Source organism: Gymnoscopelus microlampas (assembly GCF_963454915.1).
Source record: "Gymnoscopelus microlampas genome assembly, chromosome: 16".
In the NCBI taxonomy this organism is placed as follows: Eukaryota; Metazoa; Chordata; class Actinopteri; order Myctophiformes; family Myctophidae; genus Gymnoscopelus; species Gymnoscopelus microlampas.
The window spans coordinates 46,422,636-46,445,101 of record NC_139953.1 but is presented as its reverse complement, the minus strand read 5'-3'; the positions used below and the strand labels follow the sequence as shown (position 1 = coordinate 46,445,101).

General features: G+C 43.5%; 1 protein-coding gene across 1 annotated transcript; it reads left to right on the top strand.

Annotated features, from left to right (window-relative positions):
- The first annotated feature begins 601 nt into the window (after positions 1-601).
- LOC311063711 (adenylate cyclase type 3-like) lies at positions 602-21,429 on the top strand. The gene is made up of 22 exons (XM_084083262.1): positions 602-1,087; positions 3,494-3,676; positions 4,433-4,582; positions 5,583-5,722; positions 5,989-6,100; positions 6,770-6,897; positions 7,352-7,510; positions 7,993-8,158; positions 8,661-8,768; positions 9,634-9,725; positions 10,566-10,727; positions 11,639-11,726; positions 12,094-12,210; positions 13,000-13,103; positions 13,694-13,861; positions 14,827-14,908; positions 16,140-16,298; positions 16,893-17,039; positions 18,408-18,524; positions 19,038-19,152; positions 20,709-20,833; positions 20,974-21,429. Exons 1-22 carry the CDS (start codon positions 608-610, stop codon positions 21,157-21,159), a joined length of 3,288 nt encoding a protein of 1,095 aa, XP_083939388.1. The 5' UTR covers positions 602-607; the 3' UTR covers positions 21,160-21,429.
- Positions 21,430-22,466: the final 1,037 nt, after the last annotated feature.

Genomic DNA, 22,466 nt, shown 5'->3' with positions numbered 1-22,466 from the left:
TTGTCTATGAAAACTTTAAGAAAAATCTGTTCACTTCTTTTAATTATGCTATACCACCATTGTTTTTGCCGTATGGGCCTTCATTGGTGTGTATAATTGATGGTTTGCGTTCCCTATTTACAGAGGACAGGTACGGTAGGTTAACAGTTGAATGTCATTAACAATAATTACCATTCAACATGATGTGACCTGCGATGCGATGCGAGAGTGCGGACTGGCCGAAAACCAACTTGGGACTCCTGAATCACTGCCCTCCTCGCGCTCCTGTCTAAGCATCAGGATCTTGAGCTCTGCAGCGAGCCTTGTTGTCTTGTTAGCTCCGCTGTCGCACCACAGTGTGTCTACATAGGTGGTGCACCTCTTTCCTCTCCTAACTGTACCGTGGGTCGGCTCCCACAGTGTGAGTTTGTTTGTGACGCCGTGGGAGGTCCACGTTTCTGATGTCACCAACAATTTAAGATTTGTTATCAAATGCAGTCATGGAGCAATTAGACGAAGTGAATTGACAATCTTTGGACAGCCCATCTTATCTAAAAGCAGTATTATAGGCTATACCGAGCCAAAGGGACTAGGCTACCTTCCCTGAACTCTTTGTTTTCAAATCAAAATGTCAGTGAACCGGGTTCACAACACCGACACGGATGTCTCTGCAGAATACCCAGACAGAGAGGGACACGGCGAGGGCGGCGGGACGCGCGAGGTGACCGTGCGCCAGTCGGGCTGCTGCCCCCGCTGCGTCCCGCGCGCCACGCGCCTCGCCTTCGTGCCCGAGTCCCTGGAGCGTCTCTACCAGACCTACTTCCGCCGGCAGCGGCAGGAGACCCTGGCGGTGCTGGCGGCGTTCGCCGCGCTCTTCAACGGCTACGTGGTGGTCATGTGCGCCGTGGTGTACACGGACGACAAACTGGCCACGGTGGTGGTGGCGGCGGTGGGGCTGGCCGCCGACGTGGCTCTGTACGCGCTCTGCCGCCTGCGGAAGCTGCCGGCGTCGCCGGTGTCCCGCGGCGCCGTGCCCTACATCCTGTGGCTGATGATAGCCGTCCACGTGCTCTGTTACATGGGCCTCAACTACCAGCCCTTCCCCCAGGTAGGATATATAGTGCTGTCACCATTACAGCATTTAAGTTGATGAGTAATCGCCATAGGCTACAAATAATTGCGATTAACAATTTAATTGTGTTTTTGGCATGGGAACATATGAATAACATTTTTATTTCTGTTTGCCTTTTAGGCTAATTCGTAATCAAAAATTGCACAGGGCTGATATGAAAAATAACTTGAATATACAAAGAAATTACTGAATGTTTGCAGTATCGTCTGTCCTAGGAAAGAAAGCCCATAGACTCTACAGACAATAAATGAAACCTATTTTTCGATCATTTCAAATCCGCCATCTTTCTATATCCGATGCACTCGGAAATTAGTGCTATTGGTTGGGACCAGAGCGGGGGTGGGGAATTAATGCTATTGGTTGTGCAGCTTGTCAATCAAAGCATCACAAGGTAGCCACGCTCCTCCTACAGCATACCCTACTTTATCATCAATATTAAAATAAATGGGACCATAATTTACCAAAACACATATCATGGTAATTGAAAGAAGACTTCAAACTAGTGACTGGAAGCATATAGTATTTATGACAATGTTTATTAAGGTAATAAAATCAAGTGTAAAGTTCGGCAAAAAAACATCCGCTTGCATAGAGCGTTATTTCTTCTGACACCAGCAGGGGTAAAACAGCTAAAGTACAGGCCGTTCATATGAACTTCCTATATACTTCCTATATACTTCCTATATACGCTCAATTTCAAAGGGCCCTTGGTCCTCACTAAATGCTTATTATAAGATGAGTACCATTTCTGACTACTCCCTCTGCGACTCATTGGAGGGCTGTGGATAGTTCAGAAACCTGCCTACCAATGACAAAATCGATGGGGATTCCAAGCTAATAGAAACTACAGCCTTTCATTGGGAAGTTAACATGCTGAAACAGAAGCCATTGTTCTTGCATTAATAAAACATTTAAAAGAATTCTTGTTTTAAATTACCAATCCTTTTCAGGTTTCCGAAACACTCCAGAGAGAAAATACAATAGTATTTTTATACTAGTCATTAAGCTACTAATATAGATTGAAGTAATTAAAGCGGGTCATGTTTGCATGTTGGAATTGTATCAGCTGAAGTCAATAATATGTCAGTATTCCGTGGGGGGACGCATGTGGCCCCCGGGCCGCCAGTTGCCCATGTATGCAGTAGACCTAAATGGTGCCATCTTATGATCAGCATTAGAGGACCAATTATATGAATAAAAAATAGGCTACATAATGTTTGGCTTTAGGCTTTGTAAGCAAAAATTGCGTGAGCGCACACACACACACACACACACACACACACACACACACACACACACTCACACACACACACACACACACACACACACACACACACACACACACACACACACACACACACACACACACACACACACACACACCTGTTATGTGACCAGGGTTCCAGAGTTGGAACAGCCTGTGCTGTGCTAATTAGTGTGTGTTTTGCTTCAACAGGCTTATTAGAGAGGCAGGTGTTTTATCATCAGTGGATCCATTGTTGTCAACATGGATTCTGTGAGAATACACCCAAACTCAAACCTTTTTATTGGACCAATTATAATAAAAAATAAGGCTACATTTCCGTTTGGCTTTTAGGCTTAGTAAGCTAAAATTGCATGGGGCAGATGACTAATAACTTAAATATACAAATAAATTATTGACAATTACCAATACCAATAACAAAATAAATAATGTATATGGTTATAACAGGCAATATTAACATTTGTAAAATAAAAATAGATAAAAATATAAAGAATAGTAGAAATAACTGATCTACAAGCTTTATAGCTCTGCTATTTCCTCTATTTTTTAAAAAATGTTTTGAAAATGTAAGAACATTTTACAACATGGAAACGATTTTGACGATTATGCAAAGATAATTGCGATGATCTCAAATAAATTCTCAATAGAGCACGAAGTCTGACATAATTTACACATCCTGCCTGGTTTGCGGTTTTCCACCCCTGTTCTGAATCTCCATAGACGTATTTAATGTCGCGTCAAATAAGAACTGTGTTCCAAAAATAAACTCTTTGACTCTTATGGATATGAAGCATCAACTGACGGTGAGAAAACACTAATGTTACTTCCGCCGAATTAGTTACATTTTCGCCAGAAACAGACTGTATCAAATATAAGTGACTGACTATCATAAACGATACAGGACCTCCTCCCTGACAATATCGCCGAGACAGTTTGTTTATTTTTGGACCACAATTCTTATATGAGATGATTCTAAGATGACCCAATGTTATTCTCCATAGAGAAATTACTTTACGACCCAGGGGATGAACGAGTGGTGTCAGGACTTCTGTACTCTATTAGGCGATTTTGTAATAATGGTGACAGTCCTCTACCCCCCCCCCCCCCCACCCCCCCAGGCCAGTGACTCTGCGGGCTGGCAGGCTTTCTTCAGCTTCTCCTGTTTCCTGACGCTGCCTCTGAACCTGGCGGCTCTGCTGCTGCTCAGCGCTCTGTCCTGCTGCCTCCACACCCTGGTCCTGGGCCTGACCACAGCTCAAAGGCTCCAGGACCCCCAGCAGGGACCCATGCTGGTGAGACAGGTGAGGTGAGGCAAGTGGTGTCGGTTGCAGTGGTGGAAAGAAACTAAGTACATTTTTACTTAAGTACTGTACTTATGTAAAATGTTGAGGTATTTGTACTGTACTTGAGTATTTTCAATTTCGAATACTTTACCCCACTACATCTCAGAGGCAAATATTGTACTTTTACTTTTAAAAACTTTAGTTACTATACTTTTCAGATATTAATTATGATATTATAAAACATACATTAACCACTTTAGCCCTATTTTATACATAGGCTATTTGGAAATAGCCGATCTACAAGCTCACAACGCGTCGCATCGCGACGCGTTGTGAGCTTGTAGATCTGCTATTTTCAAACATTTTAGTACTTTTACGTTTGGTACTTTAAGTACATTTTGATGCCAATACTTTTGTACTTTTACTCAAGCGAATTTTGTATTCTGGACTTTTACTTGTAACGGAGTATTTCTATATTGCAGTATTGATACTTTTACCTAAGTAAAGAATTTGAGTACTTTTTCCACCACTGGTCGGTTGGGACCCATGTTTGGGGTCGTGGTGGACCAGTGTGAGGGGAAGTTCTAGCTGTGCCAAGAAGTCTTTCGTAGAGCGGAGGAACCACCGCATGTCATAACAGCCGCAGTCAAATTAGAATGAGCGCATTGGTGTGTAAAGTAGCTAAATGTTCTAAAAGAAATGTAAAAACTTTCCAACTTCCTCCCTCTCCCTTTCCTTCTCTCTCTCTCTCTCTCTCCCCCCCTCTCTCTCCAGCTCATGGCCAACATGGTGCTGTATGCGTGTGCGGCGCTGGTGGGTGTGATGTCATACTACATGGCGGACAGGAAGTACAGGACCGCCTTCCTGGAGGCCCGGCAGTCGCTGGAGGTCAAGCTGACCCTGGAGGAGCAAAGCACCCAGCAGGTACGTTACGTTTAGAGACCAGACTCACACATGATGAGCAGAGCACCCAGCCAGGGGCGCCCTTAATGATCTGGGGCCCGTTTCAAGAGCTCATATGGGGCCCCCATATGCGCCCCCCCCCCCCCCCCCCCCCCCCCCCGCAAAAAAAGAAGCATTTCGAACAGACAGCTAAAACAACTCACTCATATGATTCACTTGAGCTGAGCCCTGATTTAATCAGATCTACATCCTCTTCTTGCATGAAATCCTTGGACGTCGGCCAGCCGGAAGCGGGCCCCGGACTGGGATGCGAATCAATGCAGCGCGTGAAGTGCCGAGTGGCTTGTAGTTTTCTTTCATTGAGCCAACAATCCAACACAAGTCAAACACAAGTCAAACAAAACTACACACCGGAAACCAGCGCTCACACGCACCTCCTACAGCACCGCAAGGCATCATGGGAAATGGAATGCGTTCCTGTAGTTCCCACGCATGCACACACACACACACACACACACACACACACACACACACACACACACACACACACACACACACACACACACACACACGCACCTGTTATGTGACCAGAGTTGTGGAACATCCTGTGCTGTCTAGTGTGTGTTAAATAATTAGTTTGTGTTTTGCTTCACTCAGCGCTAGCAGGCTTATTAGAGAGACAGGTGTACACCTGACTCAAACCTTTTTATACCAGGACAACATTTTATAGGACATTTCAGTTCACAATTCTCATGCTCACATTGTTTGTGAATTGCTATTTTCGCTCACAATGCGTCGCAATGAGACGCATTGTGAGCTTGATCTGTTATATGGGCTATTTTCACTATTTTTGTGTGACGCGTACGGCGTAGACATTTTAAAGTGTTTTAATCACATCAAACCTGGTGTCCCTACTTTTGGCTTGTCAACATTTTCAAATAACGCGATATGAAGCGTTGTGAGCTTGGAGATCAGCTATTTTTGCGAATATGTGGATAGCGGTTCTCTTGTGGGTTTGCAGGAGGAACTGCTGCTGTCCATCCTGCCCAAACACATCGCTGATGAGATGCTGCAAGGCATGAAGGACCAAGCCGACCAGACCGATGTCCAGCAGCAGCAGCAGTTCAACACCATGTACATGTACCGCCATGAGAACGTCAGGTCAGTACAACATGTACCGCCATGAGAACGTCAGGTCAGTACATCCTGTACCGCCATGAGAACGGCAGTTTCATAGTGTTGTATATTTTGTCTGTCATTAAATGTTTCTATGAATTGAGTACAAAGGACCCCAATGGAAACAAGCCATAGGCTTTCTTGGGTTTAAACTCCTCTTAGCAGGTCTTGTATTGAACTGTACTTTACTGTGCTTTGTTTTTGCAAACTGCTAATAATCAATCAATTAATCAATGGATCGTATTTTCTAGCATTCTGTTTGCTGACATCGTGGGATTCACTCAGCTGTCCTCAGCCTGTAGCGCCCAGGAGCTTGTTAAACTTCTGAACGAACTGTTTGCCCTCTTTGATAAACTGGCAGCGGTGAGTTTGTCTCTTGCACATACTGTACCATTCTGTTTATTTTCTCTTTTTCTTTTCTTTTCTTTCTGTCTCTTCTCAAATGACAGCCACATTCACCAGCTAGGAGTTTTATTGTATTATTGTCAGGAAGTGCATTTGAACAGCATGAGAATAATATACTGTAAGGTTAATTGCTCTTTAGCATTTTCATTAATGTATTTCATATGGATTGTCTTGCATATTCAAAGTCATGCCACGTGTTTGTATTCTCTATGGCAGGGGTCTTCAACAGGGGGTCCGGGACCCCTAGGAGGTCCTCAGAGTTACTACATCGGGTCCGCCAAATCTTTATGTGACATGATTTTTTTTTTTACATTAACCACTTGAACCCTAACATCCCTTTTCTGAGGGGAACATTAGCCGAAAATAGCAGATCTACAAGCTCACAACGCAAGGCGTTGAGAGCTTGTAGATCGGCTATTTTTGGCAAAGAGGCTATAGCAGTAGAGGGACAAAATAGCAGACTAAGTAAAAGAAAACCTTTATCTGAAACACAATTTTATACAATATAGAGTAGGGGGTCCCTGCTTCATCTCTCTCTCAGCTAGGGGACTGACTCAGCTCTTGATAAGGACTTAAACTGAATAGACTACAGATGAATACGTGTTGACTTGCTTCTTTGAGCTACAGGACCACCACCAGCTGAGGATCAAGATCCTGGGAGACTGTTACTACTGTATCTGTGGTCTGCCTGACTACAGAGAGGACCACGCTGCATGCTCCATCAGGATGGGTCTGGCCATGGTGGACGCCATCTCGTGAGTGACCCAGAGGAGGGGGGGGGGGGTGCAAGTTACTGAATTACATTACACCTCCATTGTGGGGGGGGGGGGCGGCTGGGTTAACTGCATGTTCTGGTGCAAACACAGCTTTATTTTTATTTTTGTGGTTCCCAAATATTTTAGCTCAAGTCCGAAAAGAGAAATTTGATGTCAAGCTAGTGAAAATAGCAGATCTACAAGATCACAGCACGTCACGGTGCGAGGTGTTGTGAGCTTGTAGATCTGCTATTTTCACTACTTCTCAAACGTATTTTCTTTTCCCCTCTAATAAAAAAAAAATGTTTATATGGAATTCTTTTGAAAAAAATAATAATTTGTTTTTGAAAAATGTAGATTTTGTAAAGATTTTTTTAATATTTTTTTTATTGTAACAATACAATAGGGTTTAGAGTCACCTTAGGAACAGCCATACCTGTGTTTGTCCCTCCAGCTACGTGCGAGAGAAGACCGGGACAGACGTGGACATGCGCGTGGGGGTCCACACGGGCACGGTGCTGGGAGGGGTCCTGGGACAGAGGCGGTGGCAGTTTGACGTCTGGTCCACGGACGTCACGGTGGCCAATAAGATGGAATCTGGAGGCATTCCTGGGTATGATGATGACCCCTGACAAAAAGCAAAGATAGTTATTCATCAAAACTAACTGCGTTGAGGACACTTGGATGGCGCAGCTAGGGATAAAATACCGGTCCACCAGCTTAGAGTGTAAGGGTTCAAAACCGCCACGGTGCATCCAAGTTGTCTGAGCGTCTATGCCGGTGGTTTTCAACGTTTTTCATAACAAGGTCCATTATTTACTCGGCATTTGAGCCACGAACCACTATTTAGACTCTCACACCCAAATCTTATTTTGAGTATTTTGTTGTCGTGGGATACGATTTTGTCCACAATTCCATGCTCTATTGATGTGGTACCATAGGACAGGCAAACGTTGATCAAAATAACAATTCTTCTACATTCTCTAATTGTGTAGACTTCTTGTAAATGAAGTAATGCAGATGTTTAACAATAATTTAACTCTTGAGAGCGTAAAATGAAACCAAATGATTTGGTCATGTCATTCTCTTCCACAGGCGAGTGCACATCTCTCAGAGCACCATGGAGTGTCTTCATGGAGAGTTTGAGGTGGAGGCGGGTGGAGGAGGAGACAGGTGTGAGTACCTGCTGGAGAAAGGCATCGACACCTACCTGGTCCGAGACCCTGAACACACCTCCCTAACCAATGGACTCAGTGGGACGGTGTGTGGCCTGTGGCTTGTTATACGTCACTCATTCTGGCCACTTTAACCCATTAAGACCGGGAACGCATCTGTGTCATTTTAAGATTTCTTTGGCTATCTTTTTAAAAATCGAGAAAATGTATGCAAATATTTGAATATATATTCTTAAAGGGAAAAAGTTTGACTCATCTTTGCTTCTGGGGGTCCCTATTACTAAATATTTTGAGATGGGATTTAAAAAAAAAATAGGATTAAGACATTTGTAGAATCCCCCAGAAGCAAACATTTGAGCTACAAATGTTTGTTTAAAAATTCAAAGAGTCTCCTTTGAGTCTCCTACCGGATACATTAGAATCTTTCCGCCGGTCATCACATTATTGGCTTAGGAATGTGACAAAAACAAAAAAATCTTCATGAATTCAATGCTTCATGGTGTGTAATTGATTTTTTGGGGGAGAACTCCTTTAATCTAACTCTCTTTCCCTGATCTTATGTAATTTTTTTCCACTGTCTTTGATCAGAAACCAAGCACACTGTCCAATAGGAACTCAAACCAATTGATTAACACGACAGCAACCAATGGGAATGCTGCTTCAACCCACGCTACGCCCACCGAGTCCAAACAGGAGGTAAATTATGATGGAGTCGTATAATACTTTGATCAACAGAACTTACTGACATACTCTGTATGGAAGAGCATTTTTATACACTGGAACACGCACGCACGCAGAAGGTGGTGGACCCACATGGGGGTCATCCCTGTGTTCCCCGGGTTGGCGGGTTCTATGTTCCCCGCTTACCAAAGGGGTTAGAGTTAGAGTTAGGGTTAGAGTTAGGGCTTGTAAGCGGGGAACAATGCAGGAGACAATTAACAAAGACTTTACTTGACAAATACAGTAAACACAAGCAGACACTGTATACATACACAACATATCAACACACGTGAAGAAAATATGTTTTAGAGCATATCCGTGGTTAACTCATTCAGCCAGCGAAAACGGCGATTTTACTGTACCTTTGAGAAATCAGGGAATATTCTCCGTAATACTCTCCTTCCTCACGAGATCGGCGCATTACACGCACGGGGGTCCGGTAGAATCGAGGGGAAAAAATTGGCCGGTCGCGATCCTACATTCCAGAGCTATGGTCGTTTGAATGTGGCTTGTTTTTTGAAAAACAAGCAGAAAAACAACAGAAAGCCGAGAAAAAAATACTTTTATAAATCCTTTAACGTGAAAGGTGCCTAGATATTTTTTAGTTTTGAGTGATCACCTGATTTCTTGGTGTTCTCTTCTTCGGTGGTGCTTGGATCATTCACAGGCTGCCCTGCCCCCCCACCTCAGCAGTGAATAGATGCCAAACAAATTGAAAAAAAAAAAATATATATATATATATATATATATATGTATATATATATATAATTGTGCATTACTTCAGCAAGCCTTATGAATAATCATGATTTCATTCACCTGTGTGATTCCCGTGCCCGTGCAGCCAGTGACACCCCAGAGGAGTAAGACCCAGGAGGAGGAGCAGATCAACAGAAGACTTCACCAGGAGCTCATAGAGAGAGAACACCAGCAGATGTAAGGCACATCCTCACTGTCTGTCGGATGAAAACCTTGTATTGTGTCCAGTTACGTTACTTTTCAGGGGGAAAAAAGAGCGTGTTCAAATAGATCCAATGTATTTACAGGTAGGGTGAGTGGTTTTCTTTGGTTAAAATAAGAGCGTTTGCTCAGTGAAAGGATTCTCCATGTCTCTCCAGGTCTAAACAGAAAATTCCTTTTCAGGTCGGGATACCAATTTTATCCAATCAGACAGGATACAGATTAAACAAGTGAAATTGGAAGTGATGACACAAAGAAATGAGCAGACACATTTGGAACTGGAACACTATAAAAATGTGTTAGAGCTGGAGAGACAGGAAGACCCCGTTACTGAACAAACACTGAGTCTATAGCAATGATCACTATCAGAAAATAGTGCTTAGGGAACCGGTTGGAATAACGTGTTCCTTCCACGCGCTACGTCCAACCAGGGAAACTCCCCCCTGTCAGGTGACAAGAAGGTCAGTTGGCTCTCATGCATTGAAGGAGGCATGAGCTCGGCCCTGGCCTCCCTAGGCTGGTGGGGGGAGTGTAGTGCCCAGGATCACTTAGCAAATTGGCACCGGGTGAAAAAAAAAGGGTTACAAAATCGAGGGATAAAAAATTAATAGTGCTTTAACCTTTCAGCAAGAAAACCTTTTTGGTTTAACCAAAAAATATCACTTACCCTACCTTTAACTAATTTAGCTGTTTCTCCTTTTTCTGTAGGCCTATCTGTCCTGTATTTCTGTGCTGCTGTACTGCCATCGACAAGTGAATTTCCCCTGTGCGATAAATAGAGGTCTAATACTGTGTATCTATGTTCCTCTCTGGCAGCATGGAGGAACACGGGTTCAACGGCGTGTCGCTGCGCTTCGTGGACAGGGATCTGGAGAGGCTCTACTCCTCAGAGAAGGAGGGCCGGAGCGGGGTGGCGTTCTGCAGCTGCTGCCTGGTGCTGCTGTTCATCACCGCCATGGAGGTGCTTATAGACCCTCTGTGAGTGTATTATATACTGTACCATCACACCATGGAGGTGCTTATAGACCCTCTGTGAGTGTATTATTATATACTGTACCATCACACCATGGATGTGCTTATAGACCCTCTGTGAGTGTATTATTATATACTGTACCATCACACAGGCACGTGCGCACATAGGCATGAAAGGGGGCTTGAGCACCTGCCCTTTTACCCGTCGGTAGACGGGTAAAAGGGCAGGTGCTCAAGCCCCCTTTCAGACTAAAATAAATAAATAAATCTATTACCCCCAAAAAGGAAACTTCCCCTGCCCCTAGCGGCCTAACGGTAAGTGTGTTGGATGCAGCTCAAAGTGAACTTTACTCAAGTATCTAGTTTGTCGCCGTCCGACCTTCGAAAATTTCGTCAATCGAAAATGGGCAAAAGTGGCCGTTTTCAAGACGTTTTGGTCATTATCTCCGGAACGGAAGGTCCAATCTGCTCAGCTCAGATCTTGTTGGATGCGTGACTTTGAGGACATTAAGTATGCAATGACACAATTTCGTTTTTTTGGGCCTAAAAATATGGTAATCGGGCCGGCCGCCAACAGGTGCCCTTTTGAAATTCCAGCCCCTGCCTCTCCAAATCCCTCTGCATGTCCCTGCCATCACAGCATGGAGGTGCTTATAGACCCTCTGTGAGTGTAGATACTGTACCATCCTGTACAGGTTTACAGATGTTTCTATATGTTCCTGTACAGGTTAACAGATGTTTATATATGTTCCTGTACATGTTAACAGACGTTTCTATATGTTCCTGTACAGGTTAACAGATGTTTATATGTTCCTGTACAGGTTAACAGATGTTTCTATATGTTCCTGTACAGGTTAACAGATGTTTATATATGTTCCTGTACAGGTTAACAGATGTTTCTATATGTTCCTGTACAGGTTAACAGTGAACTATGTGACTCTGGCCATTGGAGAGGTGTTGCTTCTCATCCTGACCATCTGTTCCCTGGCTGCAGTCTACCCCAGGGTGAGAATGATTACTACAGTATTACTACAGTGATAAAGTACAAAATACCAAACAGAAGAAGAAGGAAACAAATATATATAATCAAGTAGTGAAAGTCTATAAAGATGAGTTTTAACCACTTAAACCTTATCATTATCATGTAGTTGACCTGCGTCCCTCATGGCTCTATAATAGGTCTGCCAGTATTTCCCTCTACACCAAATGGAAATAGAAATCTATGCCAATCTGATTGTCACGTGTGTGTGTGTGTGTGTGTGTGTGTGTGTGTGTGTGTGTGTGTGTGTGTGTGTGTGTGCGTGTGCGCGTGTGCGTGTGCGTGCGCGCGTGCGTGTGTGCGTGTGTGTGTGTGTGCGTGCGTATGTGATAGAGATTCTCCAGGAGGTTGGCGTCTTTCTCCATGTGGATTGATCAAACACGTTGGGCGAGGAACACATGGGCCGTGGCGGCCATCTTTGTTCTCACCATGGCCGAGATCGCTGACATGGTGAGATTGTAGCCGCTAGAGTGTGTGTGTGTGTGTGTGTGTGTGTGTGTGTGTGTGTGTGTGTGTGTGTGTGTGTGTGTGTGTGTGTGTGTGTGTGTGTGTGTGTGTGTGTGTGTGTGTGTGTGTGTGTGTGTGTGTGTGTGTGTTCCTCCTTCTTCTCACATCTCATCGTTCTCTTTCATGTGTGTGACAACCAGTTCCCTGTGGGGTCCATTAGAGTGCTTTAGTCGTCCGTGTCACTGCCTGTCGGCTCATTTGTCAGGCCCTATGGGGACAGCCTGTTCCACACACCACTGCCTTAGGAGAGCCTGGCAGGAATAGAAGCTACACCGAGTGAACATGTATTTACCACTGTTAGTCATCAGTCTGTATCGTTACTGTCTGAAGGAAACCCTGTACGTACTCTATGTTCAAAACTGTTACGCTATTATCAGTATCCTGACCTGAAAATGCATTTTCTGTTTAAAGGAGTAGTTAAAAGAAATGACCTTTGTTTTTGTCGCATTCCTAAGCTAATAATTTGATCACCGGCGGTCTCTCCGGTAGGAGACTCAAAGAGTCTCCTTTGAGACCTACCGGATACATTAGCATCTTGCTGCCAGTAATTGCTGCCAAATTATTGGCTTAGGAATGCCCCTCCTACCAATACAATAATGCTAATTCTATATTCAATAAAAATATCTTATCCTTCATGAGTTGTCTTTATCCATTCATGAGTTGTCCAGACAGAAATGTAACTACTTTCCAACACTGTGTCATTCCCATGGTTGTCTTTGTGACGTCACACAGCTGAGTTGCGTTCCGCTGCCGTTCCGTCTCTACAACAGCAGCGCTGGGCTGACGCTGGAGTCTCTGGGAGACGGAGGCTGTGCCCAGAACCCCAAACATTACAGGTGTGGCTATTGTACTGATAATACTGTTGACACTGTATTGATATCGGTCTAATCTGTTGATGTTTTTTTATTGAATACTTTAGAAATGTAAACAGCACGTGGTACAGTACGACATTAAAGGGATAGTTCACCCATTTTTTTTTTTTACATTACTCACCCCATGGAGACTTGAATCCATGGATATTTTTTAGTTTTTGTCGCATTCCTAAGACAATAATTTGATGACCAGCGGACCGGTAGGCAGCGGTTCCGGTAGGAGACACAATGGAGACTTTTTGTGTCTCCTACCGGAACCGCTGCCGGTCATCACATTATTGTCTTAGGAATGCGACAAAAACAAAAAAATATCCATGAATTCAAGTCTCCATGCGGTGACTAATCCATAGAAAAAAAGTCGTTTTGTTGGTGAATATCCCTTGAAGGCTTAAAAGGATAAACAAAAAAGTCAGCCACTTGGTCAAACTGTGTGTGTGTGTGTGTGTGTGTGTGTGTGTGTGTGTGTGTGTGTGTGTGTGTGTGTGTGTGTGTGTGTGTGTGTGTGTGTGTGTGTGTGTGTGTGTGTGTGTGTGTGTGTGTGTGTGTGTGTGTAGCTTCATGGCGGTCATGTCCCTGATGGCCACCGTCATGCTGGTACAGGTCAGTCACCTGGTCAAACTGGGGCTCATGGTGATGGTCGTCACGGCGACCGGCGCCGTCAACATCTACAGCTGGCGTGACCTCTACGACCTGTACGACTTCATGCGCTTCGCCACCTACAGGTGAGGAGCGAGGTTGCCATGTCTGCTTATTATAAGCGACTTTGGGCTTGTTTTTCTGTAAAGTCGCTTGAAAATATTGGTTGTCTTTTTTTTGGGGCTTGTTTCTACATTTTGTAATTATTGTTTAACGCAGTGGTTCTCAAACATCTTCATGTGGAGGACCGGAAAATGTATATACATGTCCATGGACCCCCCCCCATCTGACAATATTTTGCACTGACTAGGGACCCCCCCCCCCCCCATTACCAGATTTGTGTTAAAATGTTTAAAAAATATTCCAAATACTTCACTGTTTTTTTTTGGGGGGGGGGAATAGCAGATCTACAAGCTCACAACACGTTGCATCATAGCGGGTTGTGAGCTTGTTGATTGGCCATTTTCAAATATCCGATGCATATAGGTTCAAAGTGCTCATGTGGCTTATTGTCACTTCTTTTGGGCTTGTTTTCATAGACCTGGTTTCTCTCGCAAAATCTGGTAACACTGGTTGCACCTGACACAGGAGAAGTCTCTCATGATTGGATGAAATTGGTATCCTGACCCGAAGATGTATTTTCTGTCTATTAAAGAGGTGGAGAGACAGGGAGACCTGCTGATACTGAACAAACACCCCTTACTTCTACTCCACTACATCTCAACATGCGGCCAAGGCTCGGCTTGGTATCCGTGATATGATTTTGCCCTAAGAAGAAAATAATTGAGGAACCCTGTTCTATAATAATGATAACTAGAAAATAGAGCTATTTAACACTCCAATTTTGTTTAAAAAAAAATCACTTACACCACCTTTAACTAATGCAAACGTCTTCGCTGAGTTAAACATTTAGTTTGAGTGACTGTTGTTGTCTCTCTGTGTGTCTGTACAGAATATCCATAGTGACTGCTCTCTCTCTCTCTCTCTCTCTCTCTCTCTCTCTCTCTCTCTCTGTGCGTGCGTGCGTGCGTGCGTGCGTGCGTGCGTGCAGAACATCCATAGTGCCGTCCAAGTACTTGATGACCATGATGATCATCGTCATGATGATCAGTTTCTACTACTTTTCACGTCATGTGAGTCCTGCAGTCTCCCTCACATCCAGCACTGTGTCACACATCACAATGTGTACACACTGTGTCACACATCACAATGTGTACACACTGTGTCACACATCACAATGTGTACACACTGTGTCACACATCACAATGTGTACACACTGTGTCACACATCACAATGTGTACACACTGTGTCACACATCACAATGTGTACACACTGTGTCACACATCACACATCACAATGTGTACACACTGTGTCACACATCACAATGTGTACACACTGTATCACACATCACTATGTGTACACACTCACATCACTGTATCACACATCACATACTGTATACCAGGGGTATTCAACAGGGGGTCCGGGACCCCTAGGGGGTCCTCAGAGTTACTACAGGGGGTCCGCCAAATCTTTGCGTGATAGGATTTTTTTTTACCTTAACCACTTGAACCCTAGCATCTCTTTTCTAAGGAGAACTTTACCAAAAAATAGCAGATCTACAAGCTCACAACGCCTCGCAGCTGCGAGGCGTTGTGAGCTTGTAGATCTGCTATTTTTTGGCAAAGAGGTATAGGTGTAGAGAGAAAAAAGAGCAGACCAAGTAAACAAAAAAAGTATAATCTGAAACACAATTTTATACAATATAGATAGAGTAGGGGGTCCCTGCTTCATCTCTCTCTCAGCTAGGGGGTCCTTGGCCTGAAAACGTTGAAGACCCCTGCTGTATACAGTGTCCCTCACATCACTGTATATCACAACATCACAGCATACAGCCTTTCTGTGACTTCACCACACATGTCTTTAACCACTCGATAAACCCTATCGTCCCTATTTTGGGGCGAACGTTAGGTGAATATAGCACATCTACAAGCACACAGCGTGTTGCAATGTAACACACATGTGGAGCTGGTAGATCAGCTATTGAGCTTGTAGATCAGCTATTTCCAGCGAAGAGATTTGGTGTAGAGGGAAAACGGAGGGGGGAGCAAGTATGGACCCCTAAGTTTGGGATCCCTGGGTTTAAGTGGTTTTAAAAAAAAAAAAAAAAAACATGCTAGAAGCACTCGATAAATGTCTTTAGGAACTTCTCCTTGCTGTCATCACATTTATTTCTCCTCATCTTTATCCGTTTCATACTATTTTCCCTTCTGTCAAACACACACACACACACACGCACACACACACACACACACACACACACACACACACACACACACACACACACACACACACACACACACCCAGGTGGAGCGTCAGTCTCGGAAGCTGTTCCTGTGGAAGGTGGGGGTCCGTGAGCAGAAGGAGAGGGTGTTTGAGATGAGACGCTGGAACGAGGCGCTGGTCACCAACATGCTGCCCGACCACGTGGCCAAGCACTTCCTGGGCACCAAGAAGAGAGACGAGGTGTGTGTTCACACCATAGACAGTAAAAAAGTATTGACAAAGTTACGCCCATAGACTCTACAGGCTGTAAATTAAGCCTATTCTTCAGCTATTTCAAATCCGCCATCTTTCTATATCCGGTCTGAAAGATTTACACGAAAATGAAGGCTATTGGTTTTGCATTTTTTTGCACAAATCTTCTCCCTGGCACAAAACCTTTTCAGAACCAAATATTTTCACGACCAAATATATATCAATTTGGGGGTCCTTGGCACGAAAACGTTTGAAAACTACTATTCTTTTGGATTGATTGAATACTTTATTAGTCAGAAATGTAAAACAGCACAGAGAAGTCATTAAAGCTAAAAGGATTAAAGACTAACATTAAAAAGTTCTGGGGACTTGTTTCCATTGTGGTCCTATGTATTCAATTCATCAACATAGCATAAAAATAACACAAATATACATGTCATCAACAAATATAAAACACTATTCAGTGTTTAAAAAAAAAATGCTAGAACACGATAAATGTATTTAGGAACTTCTCCAGCTTGCGTCATCACATTTATTTCTAAATGCCTAAAGTGTAAATTGTAAATTGTAATTCCTTTTCAGGAGCTTTACAGCCAGTCCTATAATGAGATCGGCGTGATGTTCGCCTCCATCCCCAACTTCTCTGACTTCTATACGGAGGAGAGCATCAACAACGGAGGCATCGAGTGTCTCAGGATCCTCAACGAGATCATCTCTGACTTTGACAGCGTGAGTCCCTGCAAATGTCTGTGTGGGTGTGTGTGTGTGCGTGCCCGTGCGTGTCAAGTGTTGATTTCCTCGACTAAAACTATGTTCGTCGACTACCTTTTTTCACAGACGAAAACTAAATAAAACTGAGCTATGATGACTAAAACTATGAATATATTTCGTCAACAAATAAAAACTAGACTAAAATGTTAGTGAGAGACTAGTGGAGAAGAGATCCAGCAGAACTGAAAGACAAATCGTTTTATGTTTGGTTGCGCTCGGGTGTTACGCTCTGAAAATAGCAGATCTACAAGCTCACAAGCGCTGCGACGCGTTGTGAGCTTGTAGATCGGCTATTTTCAGCATGCAACCAAGTGTAAAATCAGCCATTACGACGCCATCAAGGCACCGCCAAAATACATTTTAGTCGACTAAATCAACTGTAGATTTAGTCGATTTACTATCATCTTATGATATTTAGTCGACTAAAACTAGACAAAAACTAAAACATTTCAGAAGACTGAAATATGACTAAAACTAAATGGAATGTTATTCAAAAGACTGTTGACAAAAAATTGATGTCAAAATCAACACTTCAAGAGTTTTCAAAAGTTGACAAAATCTTCCGCTCTACAAGCTCACAACGTGTTGCATTGCTATATGTTTTGTCTGCTATGATTTTACTTAGCTTTAGTTCGTTTTGTACGCACACAATACAATTTAAGTACGGCCTTGTTTTGATGATAATAGCTCAGATTTATATAGCGCTTTTCTAAGTACCTACTGTCGCTTTACATAAGCCAACTCTATTAAGAAAAAAGTTTTCATTTTGATTTCAAATACTAACAATGTTTTACAAAATGTTTGGGTTATTTCATTAGTTTTAGTTAACTATTATAACCTTGTGTGTGAACGCAGTAGCCAGGGACGTGCACAGATAGACTCTAGGTGGTGCTAGAGCACCTGCCCTTTGCCCTCTTGACCAGAAGTGCCCTTTTGAAAAAAAGAAGAAAAAAAAAAAGTTTTTTCTTCAGTTTACAGCAGGGGTCTTCAACAGGGGGTCCGGGACTCCTAGGGGGTCCTCAGAGTTACTACAGGGGGTCCGCCAAATCTTTATGTGATTATGATTTTTCTTTTTACCATAACCACTCGAAACCTAGCATCCCTTTTCTGAGGAGAACTTTAGCCAAAAATAGCCGATCTACAAGCCCACAACGCCTCGCGCTGCGAGGCGTTGTGGGCTTGTAGATCGGCTATTTTTGGCAAAGAGGTATAGGTGTAGAGGGGAAAAAGAGCAGACCAAGTAGACAAAAAAAAGTATGATTTACTTGAGCATCTGCCCCTCAAAATGTCTGTGCACGCCACTGATATTGACTGTTTGTTCTCCAGCTGTTGGACAGAGACCAGTTCTGCAGCATCACAAAGATCAAGACCATAGGAAGCACCTACATGGCTGCGTCTGGAGTCACTCCACAGAGCAACACCAACGGGTTCCCCAGCAGCAAGGTAGAAGAACCACTCACATGTGTATCTGGCCACGGACCCCCACTTGAAAATATGTTGTACCGGGGACCCCCAAAAGATTTGTGTTAAAAATGTTCCCCTTTAAAAAAAAAAGATTTAAAAATTTGCACACATTTTCAAGATTTTTCAAAAATAGCAGATCTTCAAGCTCTTTATTAACTCATTTTGCTTGGGACCCATTGGTCCCCTCCCAATAAGGACCCCTGGGGGTCCTCGGACCCCACTTTGAGAACCAATGCTCTAACAGCAAGGTAGAATCACTCACTGGTGATTTCCCCTTAGAGATTTCAGAAAATATTTATCTAAATTACACGCACGCACGCACGCACGCACGCACGCACGCACGCACGCACGCACGCACGCACGCACGCACGCACATACACTTATAATTTGCTTTGTGTTGTTCTTTTGTTGTCTTTTATTTTATCTTCTCTGTGTCTATAGTTTTTAGTCCACAATAGAGTTCCAAAAGTATCATTTTTTTGTTTCAAACAGTCGCTGGTTGAACGCTGGCAGCACCTGGCGGACTTGGCAGACTTTGCTCTCGCCATGAAGCTGACTCTCAGCAACCTCAACAAGCAATCCTTCAACAACTTTATGCTCCGCATCGGTCAGTCTATTTCATATTTGTTTTAATAAATACATTTTATACTGGGAGCTAACAGTGTGCGAACTTCCCCTCCTTTCCTCTAATGCAGTGGTTCTCAAACTTTTTCATGTCAAGGACCCCTAAATTGACACTTATTACCCCACGGACCCCCATTTGAAAAGATAAGCCAGGGACCCCCATAAGAGAAGTTTTTTATGGCTCTAGCAGTGATTCTCAACCATTTTAATTTCAAGGACCCCCAGTTTAACATGCATTAGGCTACGGACCCCCATTTAATGGCATTTATACCTCTGGGACCCAAATTTATATTGTAAAATCAATGTTAATTTAACTGAGAGTGTACAAATGGAACGGGTCCATTTGGTTCCATTTGTACACTCTCAGAGTTACAGACCCATAAGGGTCCATTTGGTTCCTGTCCATCATTTAGCTGGAGACCCCCTGGAACCCCCTCAAGTACCCCTGGGGGTCCCCGGACCCCACTTTGAGAACCAATGCTCTAATGTACGTATTGTTGTCCAGCACCTGAAACGTTTTTTTTGGGGGGATGTGCGTGCTTACCTCTGGACTCTAATCATATGGAATACACTGCGATTTTAATTTCCAGGGTGCATGTGCATGTTTGTATTCTGTGTGTTCGTATGGGTACTGTATGTTAATGCATGTTACCGCATGTGTGTAACGGTCTGTAGTTTTTACTTTTATTTTTTTGTTCATTTAGCTTCACATGAGCACATTAATACACGAAGTCTGTTACTTTGTGGGTGATCAGGTGGGGTTCGGAGCGGTCAGTTTCAGGAGAGCTTTAGTTTCTGTTATTGTCAAGTTGTCCTTGTTTATGTATGCATGGATGTATTTGTTGTATTGTCCTGTCTATAGAGCGCTGAAGTCTGATGTCACTGCCACTAGAGGGCGCTGTTTCACGGGTTCGTGGATTTATTTTTTGTGTTGAAATCCCCATTTGGGAATCTTAGATCACGTCATATAAGAACTATGTTCCAAACATAAACATACCACCACCCCAGCGTTTTTTGTCAGGGGGGTGGCTCTGCATCGTTTATGATATTCATTCATATTTGATACAGCCTGTTTCTGGCGAAAATGGAATGAATTCTAAGAACTACTACTTCCGGGTCTGAAATCACTGTCCCCACAGCAGCCGCGTTCATGGGAAATGTAGTCTTTGGGTTGTTTGACTCGTTTCTAGTGTTTATATTGTGTTACTCATTGGGTAAATGTGTACATTTACACCTTCAGTCGATGCTTCATATCCATATGAGTAAAATCGCCGGGGTGGCGTGTTGTTTTTTGGAACACAGTTCTTATATGAAGCGATCTAAGATTCCCCAATGTCTATCAATACAAAAAGTAAAGCCATGAACCTGCGGAAAGCGCCCTCTACTGGTAGTGACATCAGGACTTCGGTGCTCTATTGTACTATCTGTATTTTTGTGATGAGGACCCTCTCGAAAACAAGATGATGCATCTCAGGGGGTTATCCTTTCAATAAAGGTACTATAAAGGTAGGTACATGCTTGCTCTTCCCTCCATCCCAGGTCTGAATAAAGGAGGGGTGCTGGCAGGGGTGATTGGAGCTCGTAAACCTCACTATGACATCTGGGGAAACACGGTCAACGTGGCCAGCAGAATGGAGTCCACTGGCGTGATGGGGAACATCCAGGTATCCTGCTCTACACTCAACCAGTGCATTCCCAACGAACAGGCATCAGTCCTATTCCTTATTTATATTCCCCAGTTGTTATCATCGTTTAATAACTTATCCTTCACCTGAGAGCGATGTTTTGTTCTTCCCCGCCCCAGGTGGTGGAGGACTGCTATGTCATCCTGAAAGAGTACGGCTTTCGCTTCGTCCGGAGAGGGCCCATCTTTGTGAAAGGGAAAGGGGAGCTGCTCACCTTCTTCATGAAAGGCAAAGACAAACTCCCCAGCAACAGCACTGCTCCGTTAACCACCACCCTGCCGCACCAAGTACATTCTGTACCATAACCACTAACCTGCCGCACCAAGTACATTCTGTACCGATTACCACTAACCTACCGCACCAAGTACATTCTGTACCGATTACCACTAACCTACCGCACCAAGTACATTCTGTACCGATTACCACTAACCTGCCGCACCAAGTACATTCTGTATACCGATTACCACTAACCTGCCGCACCAAGTACATTCTGTACCATAACCACTAACCTACCGCACCAAGTACATTCTGTACCATAACCACCACCCTGCCGCACCAAGTTCATTCTGTACCATAACCACTAACCTCCCACACCACGTAGCTGACCGTTCCTGATGGATTTTCTGCTGAAATATCAGTAAGACAAGGATAGACATAGATAGATGCACAATGCACGTTTCAGGTACAGACTTACATACAATAGGCTAGATATTGCCATGTCATAAACACTATAGCAGCAGAACATGTGGATCTAGATAAACAAACAAAATAGCTTATGCAGCTACAGCAACTACGGCAAAATGCAATGTTTTCTCATCGGCATGTACAGAATAATGTACAGAAACTTTGTATGTGTTTATTTGCATAAAGGTGGACATTACAGACTCAGCAATGTCATTCATATTAATACTCAATAAAATGTGGCACGTCGATTATGATTGTGTTTCACTTGATGACATTTGTGACATTTTGTACATTTCATATCACGTGTTTATTATTTGTCCAACTAGGGGCGTCCTCTGCTCTGAGTTACTACAGGAGGGGGTCCTCTGAGTTACTGTACTACAGGAGGCCGCCAAGTCGTTGTGTGATTGGAACTTTTTTAACCCTAGCATCGCTATTCTTTAGGAACATAAGCCCAAAATAGCCAATCTACAAGCTGTAGTGATGTGTCGGTCATGATCGATTCGTTCAAAATAACTAGTTATTTGCCGTGAACGCGAACGAGCTCGTTCACTTTCTGAAACTGTTCACGCTATCGTGCATGCCCCCCTTCCCCTCACCCCCGTACACAGCACGGGAGGTACGCGCGACGTAAAAAAACGCTCTCGCGATGGTGTTTTACACTAGAAAATAGCGCTACTGAACGAGAACGTGAACGAATCATTTGAGCGAATCATTGCCGTGAACGAAATCGTTCGTTCACTGAAATTAACGTTTGTTTCCACCACTAGCTAGATCGGCTATTTTTGCCAAAGAGGTTTGGTGTAGAGTGGAAAAAAGAGAAGACAGAGCCAAAGGTCAAGTTTACAAAGTATTGAGCGTTTAAGTGGTTAAATACACATTAAAGGAGACATCCGGTCATTTTAAGTGTTATGTTTGATGTGCGTCA

What these genes read in the sequence shown, in the direction of transcription:
- LOC311063711 (XM_084083262.1), top strand. Translation starts at nt 608, where the DNA reads ATGTCAGTGAACCGGGTTCACAACACCGACACGGATGTCTCTGCAGAA. An exon ending in TACCGCCATGAGAACGTCAG is followed by an intron (nt 5,723 to 5,988) that starts GTCAGTACAACA and finishes CGTATTTTCTAG; the next exon opens with CATTCTGTTTGCTGACATCG. An exon ending in GAGGTGCTTATAGACCCTCT is followed by an intron (nt 10,728 to 11,638) that starts GTGAGTGTATTA and finishes GTTCCTGTACAG; the next exon opens with GTTAACAGTGAACTATGTGA.